The sequence below is a fragment of the Culicoides brevitarsis genome, chromosome 3 (assembly GCF_036172545.1).
Source record: "Culicoides brevitarsis isolate CSIRO-B50_1 chromosome 3, AGI_CSIRO_Cbre_v1, whole genome shotgun sequence".
Lineage (NCBI taxonomy): Eukaryota > Metazoa > Arthropoda > Insecta > Diptera > Ceratopogonidae > Culicoides > Culicoides brevitarsis.
The window spans coordinates 33,622,828-33,650,635 of NC_087087.1; the positions used below are offsets into that span (position 1 = coordinate 33,622,828).

General features: G+C 27.2%; 3 protein-coding genes across 3 annotated transcripts; 2 read left to right on the forward strand and 1 right to left on the reverse strand.

Moving 5' to 3' along the window:
- The first annotated feature begins 743 nt into the window (after positions 1-743).
- LOC134833371 (protein IWS1 homolog) lies at positions 744-3,686 on the forward strand. The gene is made up of 5 exons (XM_063847676.1): positions 744-877; positions 971-2,415; positions 2,476-2,638; positions 3,165-3,397; positions 3,458-3,686. The coding sequence occupies exons 1-5, from the start codon at positions 862-864 to the stop codon at positions 3,578-3,580; spliced, it is 1,980 nt and encodes a 659-aa protein (XP_063703746.1). The 5' UTR covers positions 744-861; the 3' UTR covers positions 3,581-3,686.
- On the reverse strand, positions 3,636-6,941 carry LOC134833370 (nose resistant to fluoxetine protein 6-like). Its single transcript, XM_063847675.1, has 6 exons — positions 6,350-6,941; positions 6,111-6,290; positions 5,979-6,052; positions 5,203-5,923; positions 4,903-4,940; positions 3,636-4,327 (listed from the first exon to the last, which is right to left on the reverse strand). Exons 1-6 carry the CDS (start codon positions 6,847-6,849, stop codon positions 3,675-3,677), a joined length of 2,166 nt encoding a protein of 721 aa, XP_063703745.1. The 5' UTR covers positions 6,850-6,941; the 3' UTR covers positions 3,636-3,674.
- A 4,518-nt stretch (positions 6,942-11,459) lies between these two features.
- On the forward strand, positions 11,460-14,388 carry LOC134834929 (rho GTPase-activating protein 15-like). The gene is made up of 5 exons (XM_063849734.1): positions 11,460-12,088; positions 12,528-13,154; positions 13,844-13,997; positions 14,055-14,142; positions 14,201-14,388. The coding sequence occupies exons 1-5, from the start codon at positions 11,618-11,620 to the stop codon at positions 14,379-14,381; spliced, it is 1,521 nt and encodes a 506-aa protein (XP_063705804.1). The 5' UTR covers positions 11,460-11,617; the 3' UTR covers positions 14,382-14,388.
- Positions 14,389-27,808: the final 13,420 nt, after the last annotated feature.

Sequence of the window (27,808 nt, forward strand, 5' to 3'; positions counted from 1 at the left end):
ATCATTTTTAATCATTTTATAACTCAAAACTGCCAAAAAATTAAAACTGAAAAAAATTTTTTCTTTGACATAGTTTTGTTTTGAAAACTAAATCAAGAGCAAAAAAACTGTGTCAAAGCTATTTTTGTCAAATCTTGCTCCAAATGGATTGAAATTTGTCAGAGGGCTCTAATTTATCATTTTTAATCAATTTATTACTTGAAATTGATCTAAAGTTATGGAAAATGCCTTTGGATGTCTTTTGGATGGTTCTCAAGCTTGAATATTGACAAATAAAAAATACGTAAAAAATACGTAATTTTCATCTTGAGAGCCCATTTGATGGTTTATAAGCTTGAAATTGAACAAAAGTTATGAAAAATGCCTTTGGATGTCTTTTGGATGGTTCTTAAGCTTGAATATTGACAAATAAAAAATACGTAAAAAATACGTAATTTTCATCTTGAGAGCCCATTTGATGGTTTATAAGCATAATTTTTTGGCATAATTTTTAAAAGGTTCTCTTTTGACTTTTATTTTTTCAAAATTTAATTTTCATGAAAATTTTCAAATTTTTTGTATTGAACTTTAATAATGGTTCAAAATGTAAAAATATTGAAAATTTTTATTTTTAAATAATTTTCGAGCAATTTCAATCAAAAAAAAAAATCGAAAAATCAAAATTTTCATAAAAAGTAGAAACATGAAACACTTTTCGAAATTGTGCTTGCCTTTCTGTCAAATCGTGTTGTTCGTCAACCTGTCAAAATAATTCCTCGAGTGAGCATCGTATCAACCGAAAATCCCCAGAAATCCAGTAATTTGTCCGAGTTTTCGTGTAAAAAGTCTCAAGAACCGCTAAAGTAGCGTCGATTTCTTGCCATGGATGTGGATACAAGTGAGTAACTTTCGCTTTTCACGCGAAAAATTCAATGCCGACGAGTGTCCTTCAAATGCGTCATTTTTTTCACAATTTCCTGAAATTTCGCAGGTTCCGAAAACAACGTTTCGAAGGAAGATTCGCACGATGCTTCGATGGAAAATGGCACAAATAACGAAGAAGAAGCACCGTCGTCGCCCGTAGCAGCAGATGAGGCTCGACGAAGCACTTCTCCCGCAACTTCACAAAATGGACGATCCTCGTCGCGTCGCTCAGGTTCGCGTTCCCCGTCAAAAGATCGAAGTCGTTCGGGTTCTCGGAGTTCGCAACGTGCTGCGAGTGTTGAATCGAACAAATCGACACATTATACGCAAGCGAAAAGTCCCGCAGGGAGCGAATCGAGACCTGGAAGTGCAGCGAGCAACGTTTCGAACGGGAGAAAATCTCGTTCACGAACGCCTGTGAGCCAAAGAAAGTCTGTAAGTCGCAGTCCGCGACAAAGTTCGAGAAATGGAAGTGTCGAATCGAACAAAAGTGCGGCGAAATCGCGATCCCGAAGCGGAAGTGCATCAAATAAGAGTGTTTCGCGGTCTCGTTCACGAAGCGGATCGAGAAAAAGCGGGTCTCGATCACGTTCGAGAAGCGGTTCACGTAAAAGCGGGTCAAGATCTCGTTCTCGTTCAGGATCTGGTTCACGAAGCAGAAGCAGAAGCGGCTCAGCTCGCAGTAGAAGTGGCTCGCGAAGCAGTAGATCGCGTTCCCGCAGCGGTTCAAGAAGTCGTTCGAGAAGCGGAAGTCGATCTCGATCTCGAAGTGGATCAAGAAGCTCCCGCGGAAGTCGAAGTCGTTCACGTTCAAAGTCAGGTTCGCGTTCCCGAAGCAGATCTCGCTCCAAATCTGGCAGTAGATCACGCAGCGGAAGTCGTAGTCGTTCCAGAAGCGCATCCCGAAGCTCTCGTGGAAGTCGTTCTCGTTCCAGAAGCGGATCTCCCGAAGGCGAAGGCGCAAAACGTTCCCGCAAAATTCTCAGCGACTCCGAAGATGAAAGTCCCTCAAAAAGAAAACGTTTGGATTCGGCAAGTGGCGACGAAGAACCCCCCAAAGAAGGAGAAAATGCCGAAGCTGCGGGAAATGCGGGAATTATCGATTCAGACGACGACGATAAACCCGATGACATGGAAGGAGGCACCGGCGGGCATCAATTCGAGTCCGATTTTGACGCAATGTTGGCACGAAAGAAGGAAGAAAAAACCAAACGACGCAAACGGAATGACATTGACTTGATTAACGACAACGACGACTTGATTGCACATTTGTTGCAAACGATGCGCGATGCCGCGGAAGAAGATCGTGAATTGAATCAAGCCGGGCAACCAGCTACGAAGAAAATTTCCATGCTGAAACAGGTGATGTCGCAACTGATTAAGAAGGATTTGCAACTGGCCTTTTTGGAGCACAACGTTTTGAATGTTCTCACGGATTGGCTGGCGCCGTTACCGAACAAGAGTTTACCATGCCTTCAAATTCGCGAAAGTATCCTCAAATTACTATCAGACGTGAGTTAATTTCATTTTTTTTTGTTTTTGTGAAATTAAAAATTTTTTTTTTTTGAACAGTTCCCAACAATTGACAAGACATATTTGAAGCAATCGGGTATCGGCAAGGCAGTTATGTACTTGTACAAACATCCAAATGAGACAAAGTACAATCGTGATAGAGCGGGAAGACTGATTTCCGAATGGGCTCGTCCTATTTTTAACCTCAGTTGTGATTTTAAAGGTGAATTTTTCATTTTTTACCATTTTTTTTCAAAATTTTATTTTATCACATTTTTGAATTTTTTTTTTATTTTTTCATAATTTTTTATTTTAATTAATTTTAATTTAATTTTTTTTAATTTTTCAATTTCTTCGAATTTTTCAATTTCTTAAAATTTTTTAATTTCTTTAAATTTTTCAATTTTTAAATTTTTTTTAATTTTTCAATTTCTTTAAATTTTTCAATTTCTTTAAATTTTTTAATTTCTTTAAATTTTTTAATTTCTTTAAATTTTTTAATTTCTTTAAATTTTTCAATTTCTTTAAATTTTTTAATTTCTTTAATTTTTTTTTTTTTAAATTTTTTTTTTTTTATTTTTTTTTTCGAATTTTTCCTTAAATTTTTTATTTCTTTTTACAAATTTCTTTAAAAATTTTTAAATTTTTTGCTTTTTTTAACATTTTTAAATTTCCTTTTTTTTTTTTTTTTTTTAAAAAATATTTTGAATTTCTGAATTTCATTGAATTTTTTTTTTATTATTTTTTAGCTATGTCTCGTGAGGAGCGTCAACAACGTGATTTAGCGCAAATGCCACGCAAACGCAAACAAAGTCCCAGTCGTGAAGAGACGAGCAGTTCGACGAAGAAAGGCATCTTCAAGGAAGAAAAAGCTCTGAGACCCGGAGACAAAGGATGGGTTGCACGTGCTCGTGTTCCAATGCCATCCAACAAAGATTACGTTGTTCGTCCCAAATCCACGTGTGAAGTCGACATGAGCAGAGTAAGTTTTTTTCTTTTTTTTTTATTTTTGAAATTTTTTCTAAAAAAAAAAATTTTGTAGATTACAAAGAAGAAACCCAACCGCTACGAGAAACATTTGAAGAAATTTATCGACGCCAAACGTCTCAAACAGACACGACGTGCCGTGGAAATTAGTATCGAGGGTCGTAAAATGGCTCTTTAAGCATCCCCCTATCCCCAACTACAAACAAAAATAAATGAAACTTATTTTTTTCTGATAAAATATTAAATTAATTTTTTTTAGTAAATAAAAGAATTCAAGAATTTGACGATTTTGGAGTCTCGTCGTTGTCAATTTGTACTGCTACCGAACTCGAAGCCCTTTGAAAAACTCGATTTTTTTCATAAAAGCTCGGGTCTGTTGGTTGTCCTCGTCTCGTCATCATTTCTTGCACTCCAAGTAACGGCATCTCGAATGTCAAGACCCAAATAACCGCCAAACACGTGCTCATCATGAAATCTCCCCAAAATTTGAAAATCGCATTGATATTCGAGAAATGAACGGCTTCACGTTGCTGACTGACGAAATAAATTTGTACCGGATAGTGCAACAAGTAAATCGCATACGAGAGTTTTCCAAGAGGTTGCCATATCGATAAACTTAAAAAGTAGTTGATGATCGATCCGTATCCTTTGACACAAGCAAAAATCATCCACGAAAGTGAAAGAGCCCATAAAACACGAATTATTGCTTCGTATGTGGCATCCACGAAAATCGATGCATTGTAGTCGGGTTGTTGGAAGGAATAAATGCCAAAAACGATGGTGAAACAATTCGTTATGGATAAAATCCATCCGAAAACTGCTGCGAGTCGAGGGAGACGAATTTGACGATTTTTAAGGGTGAAAAGAATGTAACCAAGCATCAAGCCGACGATGTAGGCGCCCATGCGGATGTGCGTTGGATAGTCTAAAAAAAAAGAAAAATATTAAAATTAATTAAATTTTTTTTAAAGTACAAAATTTTTTAAACTTTTTAACAATATCTTCAAAAATAAAAAAAAAAGTTTTAAAAATTAAAACAATTTTTTTACAAAAAAAATTTATTTAAAAATGCTCTCTTTTGAAAGCCTCTTATAAGTCAAATTTTTTTTTTAAGAATTTTTTGAATTTTTTTTTATTTTTTTTAAATTTATTTTGAGTGAATTCAATTATTTTTTTTATTTTAATTTTAATTAATTTATTTTTTGAGAAAATTATTTTTCAACTATTTTTTCAAAATATTTTTTTTAAATATTCTTTAATTTTAATTATTTTATTGCTTTAATGAATTTTTTTTATTAATTTAGTAATTTTTTATTTTTATTATTTTTTTTAGAATTTTTTTTTTTAACTTTTTTATTTTTAATTTAACGAAATCTTTAATTTATTTTAATTAATTTTTAACCTACGAATCATTTTTTTTTAATTTTTAATATAATTTAAACTTTTTCCATTTTTTTTTTAAATATGACCAAAAATTTTGAAATTTTTAAAAAAACTTACAAATTAAACGTCCTTTTGCTAAAGTTCTTCCTCTAATGCTAAAATTAAAGAAAAAAATCAAATTATTTTTTTGTTAGTTGAATTAATTTTTTTAAAAATGAAATAATTTTTTTTAATTTAAATAATTTTTTTTAATTCATTTTTTTTTTTAGAAATTATTTTTTTAAATATTTTAATTAGAATTTTTTAAAAATTTCAATTAATTTTTTTTTTAAATTTAAATTAAAAATTTTTAAAATTAAAATAATTTTTTTTTAAATTTAATTTTTTAAAAATTTTATAAAAAAAAATTTCACTTACACATTATCAATCGCCGACACTCTAAACTCATTCCGATAACTATTATAGAACGCCGTTGCCATCGAAGCAGCTATCATCGCCGATAACAGCGGAAAAACCTTTTTTCCCCACTTGTGCATCAAAAAAATCAAGAACGGCGCCACAATAAATAGTTGCATATCAACCGACAAATACCACAAATGTCCCAAACAAATATCTTCCGGATTGTAGTAATTCTGAATGAAAAGCAACGTTGACCACCAATTACGTTGACACGGCTCTACAAGTCCTTCCAACACTTTATTCCATAACGGACCGTCTCCGAAATATCTGTAGAGCGACACACAAAGCAGCACGAGGGCAGCAAATGACGGCGCAAGTCTCAAATATCGATGAAAATACAATTTCAACAAATTTTTCGGAGTACCTCGTTTGTAATCTTTGAGAATGACCCAACAAACGAGCACTCCGCTAAGCAGGAAGAAACTATCGACAGCTACGGAGCCGCCGAGAACGGTGCAGGACATGTACGATTGCAGCCAATTGATGAGTTCGCGCTTGTTTAGCAACGGATTCATGAGAAAAGTCATGTAGGAATGCCCAAAAACGATCCAAATCAAGCTGAGAACACGAATTCCGTTGAGACAATGAAGAACTTCGGGCGAATTGTAAGTTTTTGATGTGAAAATCTTCCGACTGTTGCGATAAGCAGAGAAAATCAGCAAAATTGGACGACCTGGCACTGAAAAAAAACAAATTTTTAACAAAATTTAAGAGGAAAAATTGAATTTTCTTACTTCCTCGTCTCAAAAGCCACAATTCGTAAACGGTACAAAGGAAAATTATTCCGAAAAGTGTTCCAAAAATGCCTCTAAAAAGCAAATAATTAATTTTATGAGCAAATTGAAGCTTAAAAAGTCAAATCTTACATCGTTACATAGTCAATGGCTTCAAAAGGGTCCTTCGGAGCACTACAAAACTCTTCTTGGTTGTACTGAGCAAGGCTCATGTTGAATTTTTGCGTTAAAAAATCATTCGTTAAGTTGTAAATAAAATCACTGTGACACGAATTCGGCACACAAATGCCCAAACTGATCGCCAACTGAGATCTAAAAGTAAATTTTATTAAAATTTTTAATTTTTTTTCATAAAATTTAATTTTTCTTACCTATTTTTAGCGGGTTGAGGTAAAAATTTGACATCAAACACTTCATTCAGCATCGTAGCTTCCTTTTTTTCGGGATCTTTAAACTGAGTCGTGACCGTGCAATGCTTTCCAACAATCAATTTCTCCTCATTTTGATGCCTCACAGCTAAACATTGGTCAAAATTGCCGAAATTTATGTTGTTGCCGTAAAAAATCCCCGAAGGAGGTCCCTTTGCCCACGAATCGAACATATCCATGGCCCATTTTCGACGATCGCGCAGCTGTTGGGCGAAATATCGCAAGTCTTTGATGCATTTCAGGTCTTCTGTGTGCCTTTCAACGATGCCTCGTGTCACATAATATTCATTTTCGATGAAATTCGTTAAAACTTCGCCATCCAACTGCGAGAAAAACTCTTGTCCGTGTGTAAAATTGACAGAAACAACGAAAAAAATCACAAAAAGAGTTCGATGGAACGTCATGTTGCTTTGTTTACTACTGCTAGACATCACAAACGGCATGACAATACTGATAAGAAGATAGAACTCGTTCTGAAAGATGTGAAAAAAATTTCTCTCGTAAAAAAATACTGATAATTTTTGATGTTGTTCGATGAACGATGCAAGTCAGACTGATACAACTTCCTCTTTTTTGATTCATTTTTGTTTCCGATCATCCAGTTATCAGTTTAATTCGGCTCTCGAGATTGTTTGAACTGATTCGTGATTACGTAGTATTTTCGAGTACTCTCAATGGTTTTGGAATTTCAATTGACATGAAAAAGTGGAAATTTGTTAGTTAACTACTTATATGCTTTTGAGAGGTATTTGAACATTCTTTTGAGTATGTTAAATATTTTCTCTTTTTTAATTACGAAAAATTATTTTAGAAATTTTTTTTAAGTGTTTGTTAATTTAAAAATATAAATTTAATTTAAATTAATTATTTTTTTTATTTTCTCAATATATTTTAATAAATTTTTGTTAAATTTTAATATTTTCAGGAATTTTTTAAAATTAAAAAAAAATGTTTTAATTTTTTTAATTTTTTTTTTTTCAAATTTTTTTAAATATTATTTTAATAAATTTTTGTTAAATTTTAATATTTTCAGGGAAATTTCATAGATATTATTCTAATGAATTTCTTGAAAAATTTTTATATTTTTTTTTATATGGAAAATCATAAATTTTCATATATTTTTCATTTTTTTTTTATTTTTAATTAATAATTAAATTTAGTATAATTTATTTTTTTAAATTTATTTTAAATTTAATTTAATTTAAATTAATTGAATTTAAATATTTCAATATTTTTTTTTTATTTTAAATATTTTCTTTCCAATTTCAATATAATTTTTAAAAATTCAAATTTTTTAAATTTAAATTTTTCTATTTTTTTTTTAAATGATGTAAGCACGAAAAAAAAAAATTAATCAATTTCAATAAGTCAAATTAAAATTTTACTGAAAAAATTTTTTTTTCAATTTTTAAATATTATTTTGATAAATGTTTTGAAAATTTTTAATATTTTTTTTTTATTTTGAAAATTGTAAATTTTCACATATTTTTTAATTTTTTTTACAATATATTTTTTTAAATTTTTAATTTAAATTTTTAATTAACTTATTTTTTTTTATTTTAACCATTAATAAATTTAATTAATAATTAAAAAAAATAATACAAATAATTAAATAAAATATTTTTTTTTTTTATTTTTTTTTTCAATTTTCTATTAAATTACTTGAATCAGACATTTAAAGTTGAAAACTTCATAAAATACATTTTTTTATATTATTTTTTTATTTTATTTTTTTTATTTTTTTTTTTTTTTATTTTAACCATGAATAAATTTAATTAATAATTAAAAAATTAATTTAATTTTAATTTTTTTTTTCAAATTGAATGTCAATTACGGTAATAAATTAATAAACAATAAAATACAGGTTGACATTTCACGAAAGAAAAAAAAAATTTTCATAAAAATTTTGAAGCATATTCGACTACTTTACGTATTTTCGTTAAAAATTCATTTTTTAGCAAAACAAAAACCAAATTAAAGTCTCCATTAGCAACAAAATTGGATTTTCATTCAAGAATACATCCAATTTCCGCAAAAAACCACAATCGTCAAATCCAATTCGAGATCTAACACTTTTCGCCAATTAACAGAGACATCATTTTATCGAAATTTATGAATTAATAATTTTCCAATATCGAGACATCGACACCGTCTGCCCGGAAAAACCGCACAGTTACCAACTGTTGCAAATCAATTCGTCTACTTCTCTCTCTCTGCGCGACAAAATCAAACAATAAACGAAGCAAAATCGTGTTTTATTAATAATAAATTCAGAAATATTAATTCGGCTCTTGAAATTCGACACAAACGGCGCCATTGGATTCTCCTCCTCCCGGGCAGGAAATTGCTCCGTTCGCATCTTTCGTGGGCAAAACATACGTCATTGCTGCCTTGATGGGAAATTGCGGATATTTTTCCGGAGGTAAGTCACGTTTGGTGCGTTGCTCGGCATCTTTTGGCAAGCCCGCGACAAGAACGGCGAAGATGACGAGCATTACGACGAGAAATAACAAGCGATTCATTTTTCTTTTCAGGTCTTGTTTGGGGAAAAGTTGGAGATTGACTGTGAAAAAAATGAGATTTTTTTTTAAACTTTTGCAATGAGAAAATAATCAATTATGGATTTTCTGGATGATTTGATTGGAAACACTTCATTAGCAAGTGAAATGGAATTAATTTTAGTTTGGTTGTGAATTCAAATTCTCATTTGTTTGAATAATTTTCAAGTGAGTAGTTTAAAAATTTTGTTATGAGAGCAAGTTACTCAGCGCCTGAATTATTTTATTTTGTTGTTTTTCATCATAACGTAAGTATTTTTATTTGAGGCTTTTGAAAAAAATTTTAAAAAAATTAATTTAAAAAATAAATTTAAAAATAAAAAATAATTTAAAAAACAATTACAAATTATTAATTAAAAATAATTTAAAAATTTAAAAAAAATAATTAAAAAAAATTAAAAAAAAAATTAAATAAAAAAAAAAATTTAAAATTTAAAAAAAAATTTTAAAATTTAAAAAAAATATTTTTAAATTTAAAAAAAAAAATTAAATTTTAATTTAAAACAGATTTTTAGTGTTATTTTACTAAAATTATTAAAAAAAAAATTAAAAAAAAAAAAAATTAATTTTTTTATTAAAAAAATTAAAAAAAAAAAAAAAAATTTTTTTTTTTAAATTTTTTAAAAAAAAATTTTATTAAAAAAATTTATAAAAATTTAAAAATATAATTTAAAATAAAAAAATTTTAAAAATTGAAATTTAAAAAATTAATGAAATAAAAAAAAATAAAAAAAATAAAAAAAAATAAAAAAAAAATAAAAAAAAATATATAAAAAAATATTAAAAAAATATAAAAATAATTAAATTTAAAAAAATATTAAAATTTTTAATAATTTTTTTAAATAAAAATAAAATTAAAAAATAATAAATTTGAAGAAATTTAAAAAAAATAAATTTTAATTAACAAAAATAAAAATTCACAGAATATTTTCATCTGAAGTCAACAATATAAAATTAACTTCTTAAAATTTAAAACTTTTATTACCTTTAAATTCTCATTTTGCACTTTTTACACTTAAAAAATTGTCCCCTTCCGTCATTAAAGAAACACAAAAACCGCAAATTATTCAAAATTAAACATCCTTTCAAGTCTCGTCGCACACTAAATGACCAACAAGCACCTCTTAAGCTCTTGACCATCAAAAAATTGCATTTCTGGACAACACTTGAGTGACCCAAGCACTCATTCACATTCAAGAATTCTTCAACAAAAGAACCCTTTGATTAACTTTTAATGCAAAAATGCATTTTTTTCATTCAGAACTCTTCGCCCATGCATCGCATTAACTGGAATGGACAACAATGATGTAATTGTTTTAACTAGTTGAAAAATTATTATTAACTTTGAACTCTTTCTGGCATGTACGGAGCATATATAAATTAATTAAGACAATCAAGTCGAAAAAAAATTAACGTTTGTCATGGCAAATGATCAAAAGGGAACTTCAGTACAATTAAATTTATGCGTCATCTGTATCATTTTTACTTCAGTATCATTCGGAAGATGTTCTCGATCGCATCTTTTTAGAGTTTTTTACGTTTCAAGATGATTCAAAGTCAAATCGACGACGATTTCCGCAAGAAATTGTTGGATTCCTTCCGTTCTGGCACGAATCCTTTCGTTAATTTATCATCTCGGAGCCAAAGTGACACCACTTTATCCGAAAATATTTATGAAAACTTGAAACAATTGACCACAACGACGGATTATTACAGTCCGGAGAACATTTACGAGAACATTTGTCACGATTGCGGGCGAATTTACGACGAAATCTGCGGGTTTTGTAACGACGATGTCACTTTTTCGCCTCGAGATGGGCAAAAAAATCGAAATTTCATCAAAAAATTGTTTCGGTTCAAGACAAATCTCACGAAACGACCGAAAATTCGCAAAAGTGAGATATGTTTGGTGCGTAGCGAGACACTTTTCAAGACAAATGTTACGTTTGACATGACGGAGATGAGCCGAATGCGTCACGAAGATGAGTTGTCGAGTGACGTCGACGAAGCTACGTACGAGAATTTATCATTTTACGCTCAAACAGCGAATGTCAGTGCTTGGATACGGGCCTTGGGTGCAACCACGGAAGATTACGACGCATCTGAAGTCTACAACGTGAAGCCGATTCCTTCAAAGACCTTCGATGAGCGATTTTTGACACATTTTGAAGCAGCAGAAAGTGACCCTGAGGAGATTTTTCAACGTTTAGAGCTTTTTTTGGCGTCATTCAAACGAGAATTTCGTAAAAAAGAGCAAAAAACCGCAGAAATCCTCATAAATTGGCATGAAGGGTCGAACAATCCGTTCCTCAATGGGCCTGAAGTGACATCTCTGGATCATAATCTCGAAGATAATTTTAATCTAACAACCACAAATGCGATTTTTCACCAAGACAATGACGGTTTATCAGTAATTTCTCAAAAAAGTGTCGATAATGATCATCTTGGGCGATTCAATAACGTCGACGAAGCCACGCAACTCATTAATAGACTACTTTTATCAATTAGTTTAAACACGATAACGTTATCTTACGATAAATATTTCAAGAAAATTTATTGGCTGCGACGCGATAGCAATTATTTTTGTGCTGCAGAGCCGAGCGCATCGCTAACGATCACCGTAAAAAAGCGAAAATTCAAAAAAAGTGGGGCAATGAACCCCGCCAAAGAAGTTGTCACGAAGGAAAATTCGCCCGAGACGCCCTCCGAGGTAAATAATGACATTTATTACTTTATCTGGAATTGCGATAGCCAAAAATTAGTGTCGGCAAGTATTCGAGACGAGCAGGATTGGATTTCGGCGAGCGATGATTTCACCTCGGCAGCGGATCTCATGGATATTGTCGATGATACGCGATGTTTTGCGGAAGGAAATGCACGGCGTGACTCACGAAACTACTCGAAAGTCGTGATTTTTTACAACAACGAGAATTCTCATGATAATCGAATATTTTATCGGGGCACGGAGCATGCCACGCATAATGTGAGGAAGAAAATTTACTCGAATGAGTCTTTGTTCCGTCCCGGAAGTGATAAGAGAAAGAGATTAGATAGGGAAATGCTGCCGAACTCGGTGAAAGAATTTCTCGCGACGATTCGAGATAACGAAGATGAGGATGAAGTGGTAAGAATTTCGACGGAAAAGTGATTTTTTTGAACTAATCCATTAATTTTTTTTTAATTTTAATTTTATTTTATAATTTTTTTAAATTAAAAATATTTTTTTTTTAGTTTATTTTTTAATTAAAAATATTTTTTAAAATTTATTTTTTAATTAAAAATTTTTTTTTAAAAAATTTATTATTTAATTTAATTTTCGTTTTTAATTAAAAATATTTTTTTTAAATTTTTTTTTAATTAAAAATATTTTTTTAAAATTTTTTTTTAATTAAAAATATTTTTTAAAATTTTTAATTTTAATTAAAAATATTTTAAAATTTATTTTTTTATTTTTGAAAATTTATTTATTTTTTTTTAATTAAAAATATTTTTTTTAAATTTTTTTTTAATTTTTTTTTTATATTTTTTTTTAATTAAAAATATTTTTTTTTATTTATTTTTAGATTTTACACGATGAACCAATATACCCGCCATCGATTGTTGTCACAGAAGAAGTCTCCGAGCCAGATAAATCCACAGAAAATGAAGCCAAAGAAACCCATCATTCTCACAAATTCATCAAAAACACAGAAAAACCGCCAAAAAGTGACAAAACCAAAAAACGATTTGAATTTCCAAGTGAATTTCCGGAAAAAATGCCAAAAGACAAGCTGAAACGCGGTTCACGGATAAAAATTAAAGAAAAATCAGACATTTCGCTCAAGCCAAAGAGAACGGGATCGTTCAACGATCGACACACTTTTGTGCAAGAACGAACGAGTTTGCGACATGCCAAAAGTACGAGTAATTTGGCGGATCTCGTGGAAGCCGATTCACCCAAAAGTATTGGATTTTTTGTGAAATTTAAAAATTTGTTTAAAAAGAGAGATCATACAGTGGCTCTCGGGCCTGGCCCGGAAGATAATAAATTATTTGGGAATTCGTTGGAGAAACTTCGAATGAGTGAGTTGAATGTGCCAACTTTTGTCGTGACTTGCGTCGAAGAGTTGGAAAAGAGGGAAGTTATTGAGACAATGGGACTTTATCGAGCGTCAGGGAATAAAACGACGATGGATGAATTGAGAAAAAAGGTAAGGAATTTATTTTTAAAAAATTTTTCGGAATTTAATTAAATTTTTAAGAATTATATTTAAAAAAAATTAATATTTTGAGTTAATTTTATTATTCAATTAAATATTTATTTTTGAAAAATTATTTTAATTTTTTTTTTAATTTTAAATTTAAAAAAAATAATTTTAAATTAAAAAAAAAATAATTAATTATTAAAAAAAAAAAAATTTAAATTATTTAATTTTTTAAATAAAATGATAATCAAAAAATTTAAAATTAAAATTTAATTATTAATTAAATAAAAATAAATTTTATTTTTAATAAATTAAAAATTTTATTTAATTAAAATTTAAATAAATTAAAAAATTTAAATTTTAAATTTAAAATTTAATTTATAAATTAATTTAAATAATAATAATTTTTTAAAATTAAAAAAATAAATAATTTTTTAAAAATTAATTCAAAATAAATAAATTTTTATAAATTAAAATATAAAATTATTTTTTATTTAAAAAAAAATTTCTTTTAATTAAATAAAAAAATAAATAAATTTAACTAAATTTAAAAATATATTTTTTAATAATTTAAAAAAAATATATTTAAATAATTATTTTAATTTAATTTAAATTAATTTATTAATTGATTTAATTCCTCTTTAATTTAAAAAAAAATTAAATTTTCCTATTAATAAATATTAAATTTATTTCAGATCGACAACAAGAGCAGCAAATCAGAAAAACGTTACGATTGCCTAATGGATCAAGAACCCAACACTCTAACGGGATTACTGAAGCAATTTTTCCGAGAACTGACTCCCGGACTCATCAATCCCGAAATTGCCAACGAATGCGTTGAAAATCCAAGTAAGCTTTACTTTCTTTACACAACGCTGACACATAACGAGTAAATATTTTTTTTAGGTGATATTGCTCATCTACGACAACAAATTAATACTCTGGGCGTCTACGAGAAAGCAACGTTGAAATATTTAATTAAACATCTCACGCAGTGAGTCATTTTTTTCGTCAGATTAATGAATTTCTTTAAAATTTTTTTTTTTTTTTAGTGTAAACGAGTATCGAGAAGCAAATTTAATGGATTCGAACAATTTATCGATTGTGTGGGGCCCGTGTTTATTCAAAGCAGCCCATTCTGTGGATGCGATGCATTCGGGGAAAATTTCGAGTATTAATCGCGTCGTAAAAACGATGATAGATCATTATGAGGAAATATTTGAAGAAAAATAAAATTTTTTATACGAAAAAAATAATCGAGGTCCTTGAAATAGATAAAAGAATTCTATTCACAGCGGAAAAGTAGGTACTTAAAGGCTTTTAGCTCTATTAACACAGAAAAAAAGGATTTATAAATAAACAATTCGTAATCAAGATGGTTTATAGAACTACATTTTTTCAAATGGAAAAGGCAAACAAACATAAATATTATCAGCTGGGAATAATTTAAATGTTGGCCTCTTTTCGACGCACAAACACAAATGCATACCTGCCTGCATTTCGTTTGCTAAGTAGTTGTTAAGTACTTTTTTTTTTGCCTTTTCAAACGAGATTACTCAGGGGCAAACATAGAAAAATAAAGAAAAAAAAAATGTGTAGCGAAAGTATTTGGTTACACTATGTAAACTTAAAAAATTACGCTTGTAAGGATTATTATTAAAAAAATAACTTTTTATTTGAAGCGCTTTTCAACCAACGCAGCTCACGACAAAATGGAGACTCGTTTGAGGAATTTGCAGCAAAAGTCTTTCTTGCACGCGTAAATTGATATTCTTGATATTTGCCGACAGAGAAAGTATCACCCTTTTTATAATTAGATAGTTGAGTTTCGACCTGAATAAGCATCATACGGTGCTTACGCTTAAAAGAGACACTTGAGCAGAGACTTATGATGTGCATTGCATATTAATTCACATGTAAAAAGTCATCAAGTGTCGCAGTGAAAATAAATATTTTGCGGGTTTGAGTGCTTTTTGACATTTTTATAAAAAGTTAAAATATTTTTTTTAGATTTTAGTGAAAAATGACGGACCTGTGAACTTCGTTCTACCAAAGAAAAAATTAATTTTATTTTAATTTTTTTTTATCGAAAATTAAAAAATTATTATTTTCACAAAAAATAAAATAAAAATTCAATAAAATTCAAAGAATAAAAAAAATTTATTTTATTTAAAAAAAAAAATCTTGAAACTCTTCAATTAAAATTATAAAAAAAATAATAAAATAAATTAAAAATACTTATTTTAAAAAAATAAAAAAAATATAAAAAAATTTCATTTTTAAAGAAAAAAAAAATAAATAAATAATTTAAAAATTAATTTAAAAAATTAAATTAAATAAATTAAAAAAAATAATAAATAATTAAATTTAATTAAATTTTTATAAAATTTTTTTTATTTAATTTAAATTTTTATTATTTTTTTAAATTAAATTTAATTTTTTAAAAAAAATAACTTCTAAAAGTATGCAATTAACACATTTTCTATTTAAAAAATAAAATTTTGTGCCCTATGAGGTATGCAATGAAGTCAACAAGACATTTTCTTAATTTTCTTGATTTTCTGATACTTTTTTACGATTTTCTTATATTTTCTGCTTTAAAACCTTCTGAAAGCTAAATGAATTGTATTAAAAAAAATTACAGGAAAATTCGTGAAGCAGATTTTGAGTTATAAAATGTTAAAATTTGTGTGAATAAAATTAACTTTCAAATTCATACAAATTTTGAAATGCTATAACTCAACTTCTGTTTTACGAATCTTTCTGATTTCTTTTGTAATTTGTTCTTATTTTTTGTTAGAAGGTTTCTGCATGAAAAAAATACCAGAAAATATGAGGAATTCATGAAAAATTAAGAAAATGTCTTGTTACCTTCATTGCATACCTCAGAGGGGCAAAAATTATTTTTTTAATTTTAAAGAAAAAGTGTTAATTGCATACTTTTAGAAGTTAATTTTTTATAAAAAAAAATTAATAAATTTAAAAAAATAATAAAAATATAAATCAATTAAAAAATTAAAAAAATAGAAAAAATTTATAAAAAAATTAAAAAATTTTTATTAAAAAAAATTTAAAAATAATTTAATTAAAATTGTATTCGACTAAATTATTTTAACTGAACGAAAGACAATAAAAAAGCCAAATAAGAGCAAATTTCCATAAAAAAAATTTAAAATGAACGACAGACATCAAAAAGTAAAAAGAGCAATTTTCAGCAAAAAAAAACATCAAGGCGGAAACGAAGAGACATGTTTTAAAACGTTACATAAGAAAACAAGGAAAAAAGAAAAGTTCACTTAATTCATATAAATATTTTTATTCATTACAAGTTTCTATATAGTTCATCCTCCTATTTTTTTGCTATGTGTGAATGAATGTATGACTAAAAAAATGCATTTTATGCTAAAATCTGGCATTACATGTTAAAACTTTTGTACAAAAACTCCCAATTTTTTTTTTAAGTACGTGCTAAAGTCTTCTTTTGAAAAAAAATCACAATCTTTGGTGTTGAACGAAAAAATTTTTCAGGGCTTCAATCGTTGCGTTGTTGATAGTTTCCTGGTCCAAGAGATAAATTTTGCTTACCGCTACATTTTGTACTATTCGACGTGTCATGTTTTATTCGTGCCATTTTATTATTCCACAAAATGACCTTTTCCGAAATCGTCTCGATTCGCCGTTCGGACTGCATTGCATTATTTGTACTAATTTGTGGCTCGTCAGCGGGCGCGTAACAGCAAAAGGGCGAGCATTGTTCCGGGTACACGACATCGGGATTTTTTGCTGCATCATCCACGCAAGTCGCGGAATTCCCTCGAATTAGATGATATGGCGACAGACTTTGATCCTGAACTGCTCCCGGGGTCTCGTAAATTGTCGTATTTCGTGATGTTGTCGGAAAATTCGTTCGATAACGCACCGAACCCGCATAACTTGCCGCACTACTTGAACTTCCGCTGATCCCGCTGTCGATATCGAAACTGGGATTTAGTTGAATTTGCGTCGTCGTTGCGAAGAGAGGTTGTTCCGGACGTCGAAGCATCTCGAAACTCATCCGTTTGTCGTCGCAAATGGCATTTTTCGCACCCGTCGGCGAACTTTTGTACTCATCCAGTTGACTATTTTCGAAAAGTTGGGCATCGAGATGATCCGATTCGCTCTGCGACGGCATCAGCATCTCCTCGATTGACAAACTCAGTTCGTTCATGACACGATTGTGTTGCAGCTCGACGAATTTCAGCTCCTCATCCAGCGGTAATTTGTTGACGGACTCACTCGAGAAGCTGTGTTTGGGTTTTGTGCCCAAAACGCGATCGACATCCTCGTAAATGTTCTCCTTTTTGCCGTAATTCGTCGTGAAAGTGTGTCGCTCGTCGGGATGCGAGACGCTGGATTTGCGAAAACTTTTCGTCAGTAAGGCACGCAACGAATTGCGCGGCGGCGGTGGTTTGTGTGTTTTGCAAAGTTCGATGTCCGAATGGGAAGTTGGCAGTGGGTTTTTTGGCGTTATCGTGCGATGGATTGTGGTCGAAAGATGCGGCGCTTTGCCGATTTTTTTGATGATTGGCTCGCAATAGGCGTACGAGTACTCGGGATTTGTGGGATCTGCCGTTTGCCAGGCTGGATGTTTGTCGTGAAAGACATTCGAGACACTTTTTGACTTTCCGCTCGTGTTGATTTCATATTGGTTCATGTTCGCTTGATCGCGATGTTGAGTCCAAAGAAGCCCCTAAAATGAAAAAAAAATAAATATAATTTTTTTTTTAAAAATATGTAAGTAAAATTTTTTGGTTTAATTTTGAATAATTTTCTTCTAAAAAAAATTTTTTATTAATTTTTAATTTTTTTTTTTTCATTAAAAGTTTTTTAAATTTTTTTTTCATTAAAAATTTATTTTATTTTTTAAAAAAAAATATTAATTTTTATTTTTTAAATTTTTTTTTTTTTTTTTAAAAAAAAATTTTTTTTTTTTAAAATTTTTTTTTTTAATTTTTCTTTTTTTTTTTTTATTTAAAAAAAAATTTTTTTTTAATTTTTATTTTTTAAATAATTTTCTTTTATTTTAATTAATTTTATTTTCTTCAAAATAAAAATTAAGATTCAAAATAAAATTTAAAAATTTTTTTTTTAATTTTATTTTTTTTTGCATTTTTTAAACCTTTCGATTTAATAAAAAAAAAAAATTTTTTTTTTTTTTTTTTTTTTTTTTTTTTTTTTTTTAATAAATTTTTTTTTTTAATTTTAAAAAAAATTTTTTTTTTTTTTTTAATTTTTTTTTTTTTTTCAGCAGAACTTAGTCAAAGTGTTATATATTAAATCCAAACCAAGCATAAAAAATTTTTTTCTCACCTGCTTCCTTCCCATCGATTTACTGCCCGGCTTAAGTTTAATAATATGCGCTTCATCTCGCACGATACTGTCAATACTTTCAGGATCCTCCGGATACCGACATTGCTTTTTGTGAGCGAATCCAGCTTTCAACTGTCCCTCACTCTTCGATAAACTGTCTTTTGCACTCGTAAACTTGTGAGGCGGATGATGATGGTGCCTATGATGATGTACATTCGGTGTCAATGCATCAGGCGGCGACGGCATCAAATGTCGAGTGCCCCTCAAAGGAAGCTCCATCTTGATTCACGCACAATTTTTCTCCTTTTTCGAGTGCATCATCTGAAAGAAAAAAGTCAAAGAAAGAAAAAAATGCATGTAAATAACACAAATAACACAAGTAACGGTGACAAATTAAAATCATCATGAACTCCAAACCAATTAAGATTTAAAAGGGAGATATGCACCTGTCTGTGTTTATTCTGCGTAGATATGATTTTGCAAAAATGGCATCAGATAACGCGCGTATTTATGTAAGCATCGGGATTTGAACTAATGTCTGTCGTTTTATTTACTGTCGAGTTAACTCAGCGGATGGAAAGGGAGAAAAATTTAAGGATACTCATCTTCCTCATAAACAAGAAATTATTTTACAAAAAAAAAAAATAAATTCCAAAAATTAGAATTAAAAATATTTCACATATTTTTTCAAGAAAAAAAATAAAATTAAAAAAATTAAAACATTTTAATTTAAAAAAAAAAAATTAAATTTAATTTTTGAAATGAAATTCAACAATTGCATTTCCTTCAAAAAATAATAAAAATAAATAAATAAAATAAACTAAAACATTTAAATTTATTTAATTTTTTTTTTATTTTATTTTTTTTTTAAGAAATTTCATGTTGAATTTTATTTAAAAAACTTCAAAATTTAAATTAAAAAAATAATTAAAAAAAAAATAAATAAATTTATATTTATATTTAAAATAATTTATAAATAAATTTAAAATTTGAAGTTAAAATAGAAATAAATAAAAATCTATTTAAAATAAATTTATTTAAACAAATAATAAAATTCAACATGAATTTTCTAAAAAAAAAAAAATAAAATAAAATAAAAAAAATAAAAAAAAAATTTAAAAATATAATCAACGAAAAATATTTTTCAAAAATTTTTATTAAATTATATTTTTACTAATTTTTTTTTACTCGTAATATTTTTATTTTGTAAAAATTTCAAAATAATTAATTATTATCAAAATTAATTAAAATATTAATTATAAAATTTTATAAAAAGTTTGACTTTACAAAAAATCATTTCAATTTTTTTTCTATTTTTTAGGCAAAAATTAATTTTTTTTTTTATCAAATTTTTTTTTTAATTTTTCTTTTATTTTTTATTTATTTGCACATTTGAAACACTTTCCTTTATGTTTTATTTTTTTTTATTTTTGCACAATTATTTTTATTTGCATAATTTTCTTTGATGCATGTAGTAAAAAAATTGCCTTGTAAAATAATTTTTAATTCTCGTGAGTGTTTAAGCAAAAAAAAAAAAAATATTTATTTTAATTTTTTTGTGTGAATATTTTCGTAATATTATCCATCAAAATTACATTGAGCATTAAATTAAAAAAAAAATAAAATAAAATAAAATTTTTCATTCACATTTTTTTTTAAAATAAATTTACAAAAGCTCTCATTTTTCATTCATGCTCAAACAACTTGAACATTTCCGCGCTCCAAAGCTAATTGAATTGCGGTAAAATTACTTTTGCAAAATTTTTCATGTCTCATGTAATCGTCAACAACATCCTCGTGAGAGCCGCAACCTTTGACGTCGTCGCGTTAACCCCCTACTACGTTCTTGTCATTATTTAATAAATAGGCGATTGAACTTTCCGTGTGTGGGGGATGCCAAATCACGATAATCAACAGAATTAGTTATCTGACGTGCAATTACATGCAAAAAAGGAGAAAAAACGTTCAATGTTGATTGTTGATGTATATTTGATCAACATTTTTTTTTGCTCTGTATGATCAAAAGAGTCTTGTATATGCACCTGAAATTTTAAACAATGCTTATTTGAATTTTTTTCTTGTGAATAGCTAATGCGCGCCGTACGGAGTGACAGGGAGACACTGCGAAAAAAAAGGATAAATATGCATTTCAATGCACAAAATGAAAGGAAAAAAGTACTTGTACACGATTATTAAGCGCCATGTCGCGATTCCCGCTATATCACTTACCCCCGCATGCAAGTCTTTGTGCGTCGACGATGGATGGATGGATAGATGGCATATTCTCTTCCATTTTTTTTTTTCATTTTTTTTTTTTTTTTTTTGAATGACTCACTTACACAAAAGCACTTTTATGCAATATTTCTTTTCATTATTCTTTTGTTTTTGCTAATCATCCCATCAGCGAACGCTGTAGTGCATCAGTTTTCACTTTACATTCTCGTCAAAAAAAAAAAAAAATTTTTTTTTCTGTGACTCTTCTGCAAAAATTTTGAGAGAAAATCAAGATTCTCGTGGATTTTGGGATGCACATTCGAGATGATTACCATAATTTTCTCAGGAACTCGTCACAACTCACGTGCAACTCCGAACAACAATTGCAACAATAGCAGAAAAAACGGAGACTATAAAGGAATTTTACTTCAATAGTAAAACGCGTACAATGCAGTTAGACAATGAATGCAAGTAAAGAAAAAAAAATCATGTGTGCAAAATAAAAAAAGGAGAACGGGAGAAAAAAATACTTTTTTTAATGGAAAAAATATTAATTAGTGCATCCACTTAAATAAATTCGAATGTTGACAGCTGCTGGTAGTTTTGCATCTTTTTAGCGGCATAATAAGCCGGGAAACGAATATCGATAGTAATTTTTGTCAATTGTTTGTCGATGGAAGTAAAGTGAAGTATTTGAGGAAAAATCAAATTAAAATGCGTAAAAATGCCTCCTAAGCACGATCTAGACAACTCTCGATTGCTTTCAAGGGTTATCTCTTTTTATTGAGAGGCGTGCGTTTTTTGTTGTTGTACGCATTTTTTCTGTATTTTTATCTTGGCAGGTAAATAAGTTTTGTTATGTAATTTTTTCCATTATTTTACAATTTTTTTAGAATTTTCATCAGATAAATTTTTTTTCAAGGACTGACGAGAAATGAAGATTTTACGTTTTTATTAATGAAGAATTGTTCAATGATGGATTTTGGAATGCGGCAATTTGGTAAATTTTTTTTTTATAAGGTAATTTTGTCATTTTCGGTCAATTCTGAAAGTTTTGAAAAGTTTGCCCTTTCTTCTTTTGGAAATTTTGGGTATTTTTAGCTTAAATTTTAAGGTAACGTATGAATTTTATGCTTCTTGTCAAATGAAATTTTACAAAAATGTCAAAAATTTGAAAAGAAATTTTTTTAATTTATCCATTATTAATTAATAATTACTCAAAAAATTATTAAAAATATTAATTATTTATTAAAATAAAATAAAAATAAATATTTTAAATAATAAATAATAATAATAAGGTAATTAATTAATGATAAATAAAAACCTAATAATTTTTTTTATTATAAGTTAATTTAAAATTTTTTCTTACTTTTTTTTAATAAATTGAGATTAATTTTTTTTTTTTGATTTTTTAAATAAATAAAAATTAATTAATTAAAATAAATTAAATAATAATAATTAAGTAATAAATAAAAATCAAATAATTTTTATTTTTTTAATAACAAATTATTTTGAATTTTTTCAGCTTTATGAAAATTTTTTCAAGAGTTCATGAAAATTTTCTTCCTTTCAAAAAAGTAAAAAGTAGAGACAAATTAATAATTTAAAAAAATTAATTGAAGACAAAGAATAAATAAATTTTAGTTTAAAGAAATGATCTAATGATTTAAAAAAAAATATTTTAATATTAAAAAAATGATAAAATTGTTTTTAAAATCAAAGCATAAAAAAATTCAAAAATTACATTAAAATTTCATGCAAACGTAAAAATAAATTTTTTGTTTACAAAAAAAATAAAAATTAAATAAAATTATTTAATTTTTTGTTATTTTTGTAAACTAAAAATTTTATTTTTTATTTTATTTTATTTATTTATTTTCAAAAAGAAAAAATTATGAATAATTTTAGTTTTTTTAAAAATTATTATGAGTTTGGAAAGCCTTTGAAGTCTATGAAAAGTTATTTTTTATTCTTTACGCTAAGTAGGCAATTTTGTACTAATTACTTCCACATTTTAATTTAGATCCTTAAAATTAATTGTTCGTGTTTTTTTGATATTATTTTTTGAAACATTTAATTTTCATACGTTTCAAAGGCTTTTTTACCTCATTATAATTTTTAAAACTAAAATTATTTTTCCGCTTATTTAATTTTTTTTATAAATTAAAATTTTATTTTTACGTTTGCATAAATCTCAATGCATTTTTTTCATGCTTTGAATTTCAAAACAATTCTATCCATTAAATTTTTTTATATTCTGATAACTTGAGGTAAATAAACAGGAAAAGTATAAAATTCCATGAACTGAAGACAATGAACCTTTGCTACAGGTACGAAGCTATTGACTGGAAGTGATCATCACACAACTTTTTGCTTTTAAATATTTACACGACAAACACAATCTCTCTTACCTATAACTCTTTTTTTTTATTTTTCTCTTCTTTTTTTTCGTTTTAGCTGCTTAATGATTGATCGATGACTGACGATGACGCTTTGCAATTTCTGATTATTATCACTGACTGGCTCGATGAAAGTATCTCTCTCGTTTTATGTGTTTTTTTTTCGTTGTTTGAATTGATATTCCAGTTATTTAGAATTACTTGTACTGCAGATTAATCACTTTGCTACGCATTGACGACGACTGAGTGAAAAAACCGGTTACTTTTGCTGAGAAGTGAACGTTGCTTCATTTTTATTCCTTTATTTTTATTATTTTACTCGTCTATCTTTCATTGCACTTTAATTTCTTTTATTTTTTTAATGAGCATTTTTTTCTATTTTTTTATAATTTTCTTTTATTTTAATTATTTTTGCTAATTAATCATCATTTTTCTGCCTTTTGTCAATATTTGTAGCGAGAGATAACGATTTTTTGCATCAAAAAATGTAAAAAATTAAATTCACACAGAAATCGTTGCCTTTATTTATTTATTTAACACATACGCTAAGCAGCAAAAAGTAATCCTGGTGGCAAACGAACGACAAAAGAGACACGACCAAACATCACGAGACGAGAGTTGAAAACAAACTGATGCAAGAGGCATGAATGAAATTCGCAAATTGGAATATAAACAATACGGCGAGCGTCGTACGACGGCGACATATGTGTGTCGTTCATTTTTTATTTTGCGCTGCGTTCGTGTCGTGAGATTTTAATGTCGGTGTGAAGTGAGTTCATTAACCAAATAACTATTTGTAGAGCGCATATAAAATGTAATATAAGGATACCTTAGTACTACCTTAGAACTACTCGACACGGTGATATTAAGCCAATAACGGTGTTGAAAGTAAATTCGCTTGGGCACCATCCATTAATGGCGTCGGATAAATTTTAAAAATTTAATCAATTTAAAAAAAAAGAAAAAAATTATTTAAAAATTATTTTTTTTTAATTTTATTTAAAAATTATTTTTTTTTTAATTTTATTTAAAAATTTTATTTTTTAATTTTATTTAAAAATTAATTTTTTTTTAATTTTTTGTTTTCATAAAATAAGAAAAATATTTTTTTTTAATTTTTTAAAATGAGAAAAATTATTTTTTTTTAAATTTTTTATTCAAAAATAATTTTTTTTTAAATTTTATTTAAAAATTATTTTTTTTTTTTAAAAATTTAAAAATTTTTTTTTTTAATTTTATTTAAAAATTATTTTTTTTCAATTTTATTTAAAAATTATTTTTTTTTTAATTTTATTTAAAAAAGTTTTTTTTTTAATTTTATTTAAAAATTATTTTTTTTTAACTTTCGACGCCATTGATGGATGGCGCCTTGTACAAAAAACGTCGCTTGTTGGTAAATATGCAAAAATAGTTCATTTTTGTGCATTTTTTTCATGTGTTTTAATTTTTATATGGCATGTCAAGTCGAGTTTGCTCCTTTACCGTTCGCCAGCTTGGAAGTAATTTCATTAAAAAAAATAATTTTTTTGCCTTTTTTAGTTTCAAGTATCAAAACTCATAAATTCTAGTTGAATTTTTTCTCATATTTCATTTCAAATGTTTTTATTTTTTTTTTATTTTCAGAACAAGAAACGCGAAAAAAAACAAACAGATTGATTGCAATAAAAATTTAAATTAATTTTAAACCTAACTGTAAATCGAAGGAAAGTCGAACTAAACCTGACAGACAACATTTATGCTTCCAGTCCGTTCGTTTCCAGCGTGTATTTAGTTCACATTGAAGAATGTGCAGCAGCAGAAAAAAACGAATGTGTCATTTTTGCATTATGTTTAACACGACACACAACCAAGATACATTCATTTTTCCAGTCATCTACCTTGTTTGTAAATATTTTTGTAAGGCATTTGTGTTTTTTTTTTGCAAAAGGGGAATTGCGAGTTGGTTGCGAGCGTCTGTCGAGCTTTTGTTTTTTAAGATTTTTTCGTAACTTGAATAGCTCTTGAGTGTTTGTGCATTTTTGCATTTGTAAAAATTAATTTTTCAGAAGACGCGTTATTGCGAGTAAAATTGTAAAGAGTGTTAGATAAAAAAATTATGAAAAATCTTGAAAATATAAATACATAGAAAATTTTAATTAAAGTTTAATGAAGCAAAAAAACTTAAGTTTATTTGATTTTTTTAGATTAATTTTTTTTTATTTTTTAGTTAAAATTTTATAAAAGTTTAAATATTTTAATTTTTTTAATAAATAATTTTTTTAAATAAATTTTGATAAAAAAAATAAAAGTTTAAATTTTTTAAATAATTTTATTTATTTTATAATAATAATAATTTTTTCTCGACTTTATTTTTTTTTTAATTTGAGCATAGTTTTTTTTAAATTATATTTTTTAATTTTTTTATTTTTATTTATTTTGTTTAAAAATTTTTTATTTAATCATTTTATTTTATTTTTTTTATTTAATCATTTTTTCACGAATTAAATATGTCATATAATTTTTTGAAATGAAACTTGATTTTTTAAAATTATTATTTTTTTGATTTTTTTCGAATTTTTTAATTATAATTTTATGTGTTGATAAAAAAAATAAAATAAATCCCTTAAAAATATTTTCTTATTTAATTATTTTTTTAAAATAAACTCGAATTAAAAAAATAAAAAAAAAATTAATTAAATCATTTTAAATTAATTTTTTTAATTATTATTTTTAAATTACATAAATATTATATATAAAAAAAAAATAAAATTTCGTAATTTTAAATATTATTTTTTAATAATTTTTATTTTTTTTTATAATTTTATTTTTGAATTTAAAATCTTAAAAAAATTTTTTTTTAATTTTTCAATAAAATAATTTCATTTTTTATAATATAAAAAAAATAAAATAATTACAAAAAAAAAAAAAATAAAATAAAAAATACGCTTAAAATATCAACCATATCTTATGAAATTTAATAATAATAATTTTAATCCAAATATCTAAATTTTGCTGTCATGTTTTTACAGACATAATTTTTCAAGACATTTTTTTTTTTGCACAAATCTTGTTTTATTGACGGTGTGAAACATAGAAAAATTAGCTGAAAGTATAAAAAAGCCAAAACTGGAAGATTAACTGATTGTACGTTCAAAAAACGAAGAGAGAAAATACTTTCCAATGGAAAAAACGAGAGAGAGAGAAATTTCGCGCGTACTTTTTTTTTTATTTTTCATCACATTTTTTCTTATTCTAACTTAATTTTAATAACTTATGGATAGCCCGCTACTTGATTTGAACTTAAACTAAAGGGTCTCGGTCTTGAATCTTCGTCACTTGTGTCACAAACCTCGCAAATTGGACATTCTTGCGTCTCACAAACGGGACATTCAGTTTTGGGACACGGCGGGGGTAAGTATCCTTTGTCATAACTTTCACAATTGCAGGATTTTTGCGGAGGACAATTGCAATCGGGACATTTTTCAGGCTTTGAAGCTTCGTTTTTGCTGTCACAGTCACAAGGTTTGGTAAAAGGACAAGGTTTGTCGTCGGGAATAATTATTTGCGGTTTTGATTCGTTTTTGGGACAATCTTCGGGCGTCATGATGCACGTCGGGCATGGTTTGCATTTCTTATTATTTGAATTTGATCCTTTTTCACTTCCGTTTTCCTTCATTTTTTTCTCTAAAAATTTTATTTGCTTTTTCAGAAGTTCAATTTCGCGGATTTGGTCGATGCAGGTGTTGCTTGAAGAGCCATCGGGATCAAAATTGTCGCCATTATTGCCTCCTCCGCCGCTATCGGGACACTGACATTCGTTCATGCAATCCGGAATCGGGATCATCGGGCATTTTTTGGAGCAATCGACTTTGGGACACGGTTTGCAACTTGATGTTGCCTTGAATTTATCGAATTTTGAATGGATGGCGGAAGCACCGAACATTAACATGAGTAATAAGAAAGTCTTTAAAAGAAGAATTTTCTTAAAAATATTTTTTTTTTATTTTAGACAAAAAACTTACCATCGTCAATCAAGCAAAACTAACAAATGTTCAAAATTGGGCTCATTTTTTGGTTTTATATCATTTTTTATGTAATCGGCTAAACTCATATGAATATCGGGTCAACTTATTGTTATGTTTTGCTTTTTTTTAGTGTCGTGAACGAAGAATTGCATTTCTGTACCTGCGTGAAATGCAAAATTTTAGCGAATTGTGTGAAGAAGAAAAGATGATAAATCAACAAATTTACGAAAAAAAAATTAAAATTAATAAAAATAAAGACAAAAGTGTATTTTTTTCTCATATTTGGATAACGTTTTTGGATTTAAAGTGATTTTTTGCCAAAAAAAAAATTAAAATGTCTAATAAATTAAATCAAATTATTTTTTTTTTGTTCATTTTGCGGAATATTATTGGATTTTATGCATTTTTGAGTGAATATATTTTATACAAAAACAAAAAAAATAATAATAAAAATAATTTAAAGAAGCTTAGAGTGATTTATGATCAAAATTAACCAAATTCATGAAAAATTGATTTAAAAATATTTTTTTATATTTTTTAAAAAATTAATTTTTTAAAAAATAAAAAAAACTACTTACGAAAAATTCAAGATTCGTATTTCTTGTTTTAAATATTTTTTATATAAACAAAAATTAAAAAAAAAATAAAGTAATTTTTTTTTCAACTCAATTTCATTAATTCTACATAATACAAG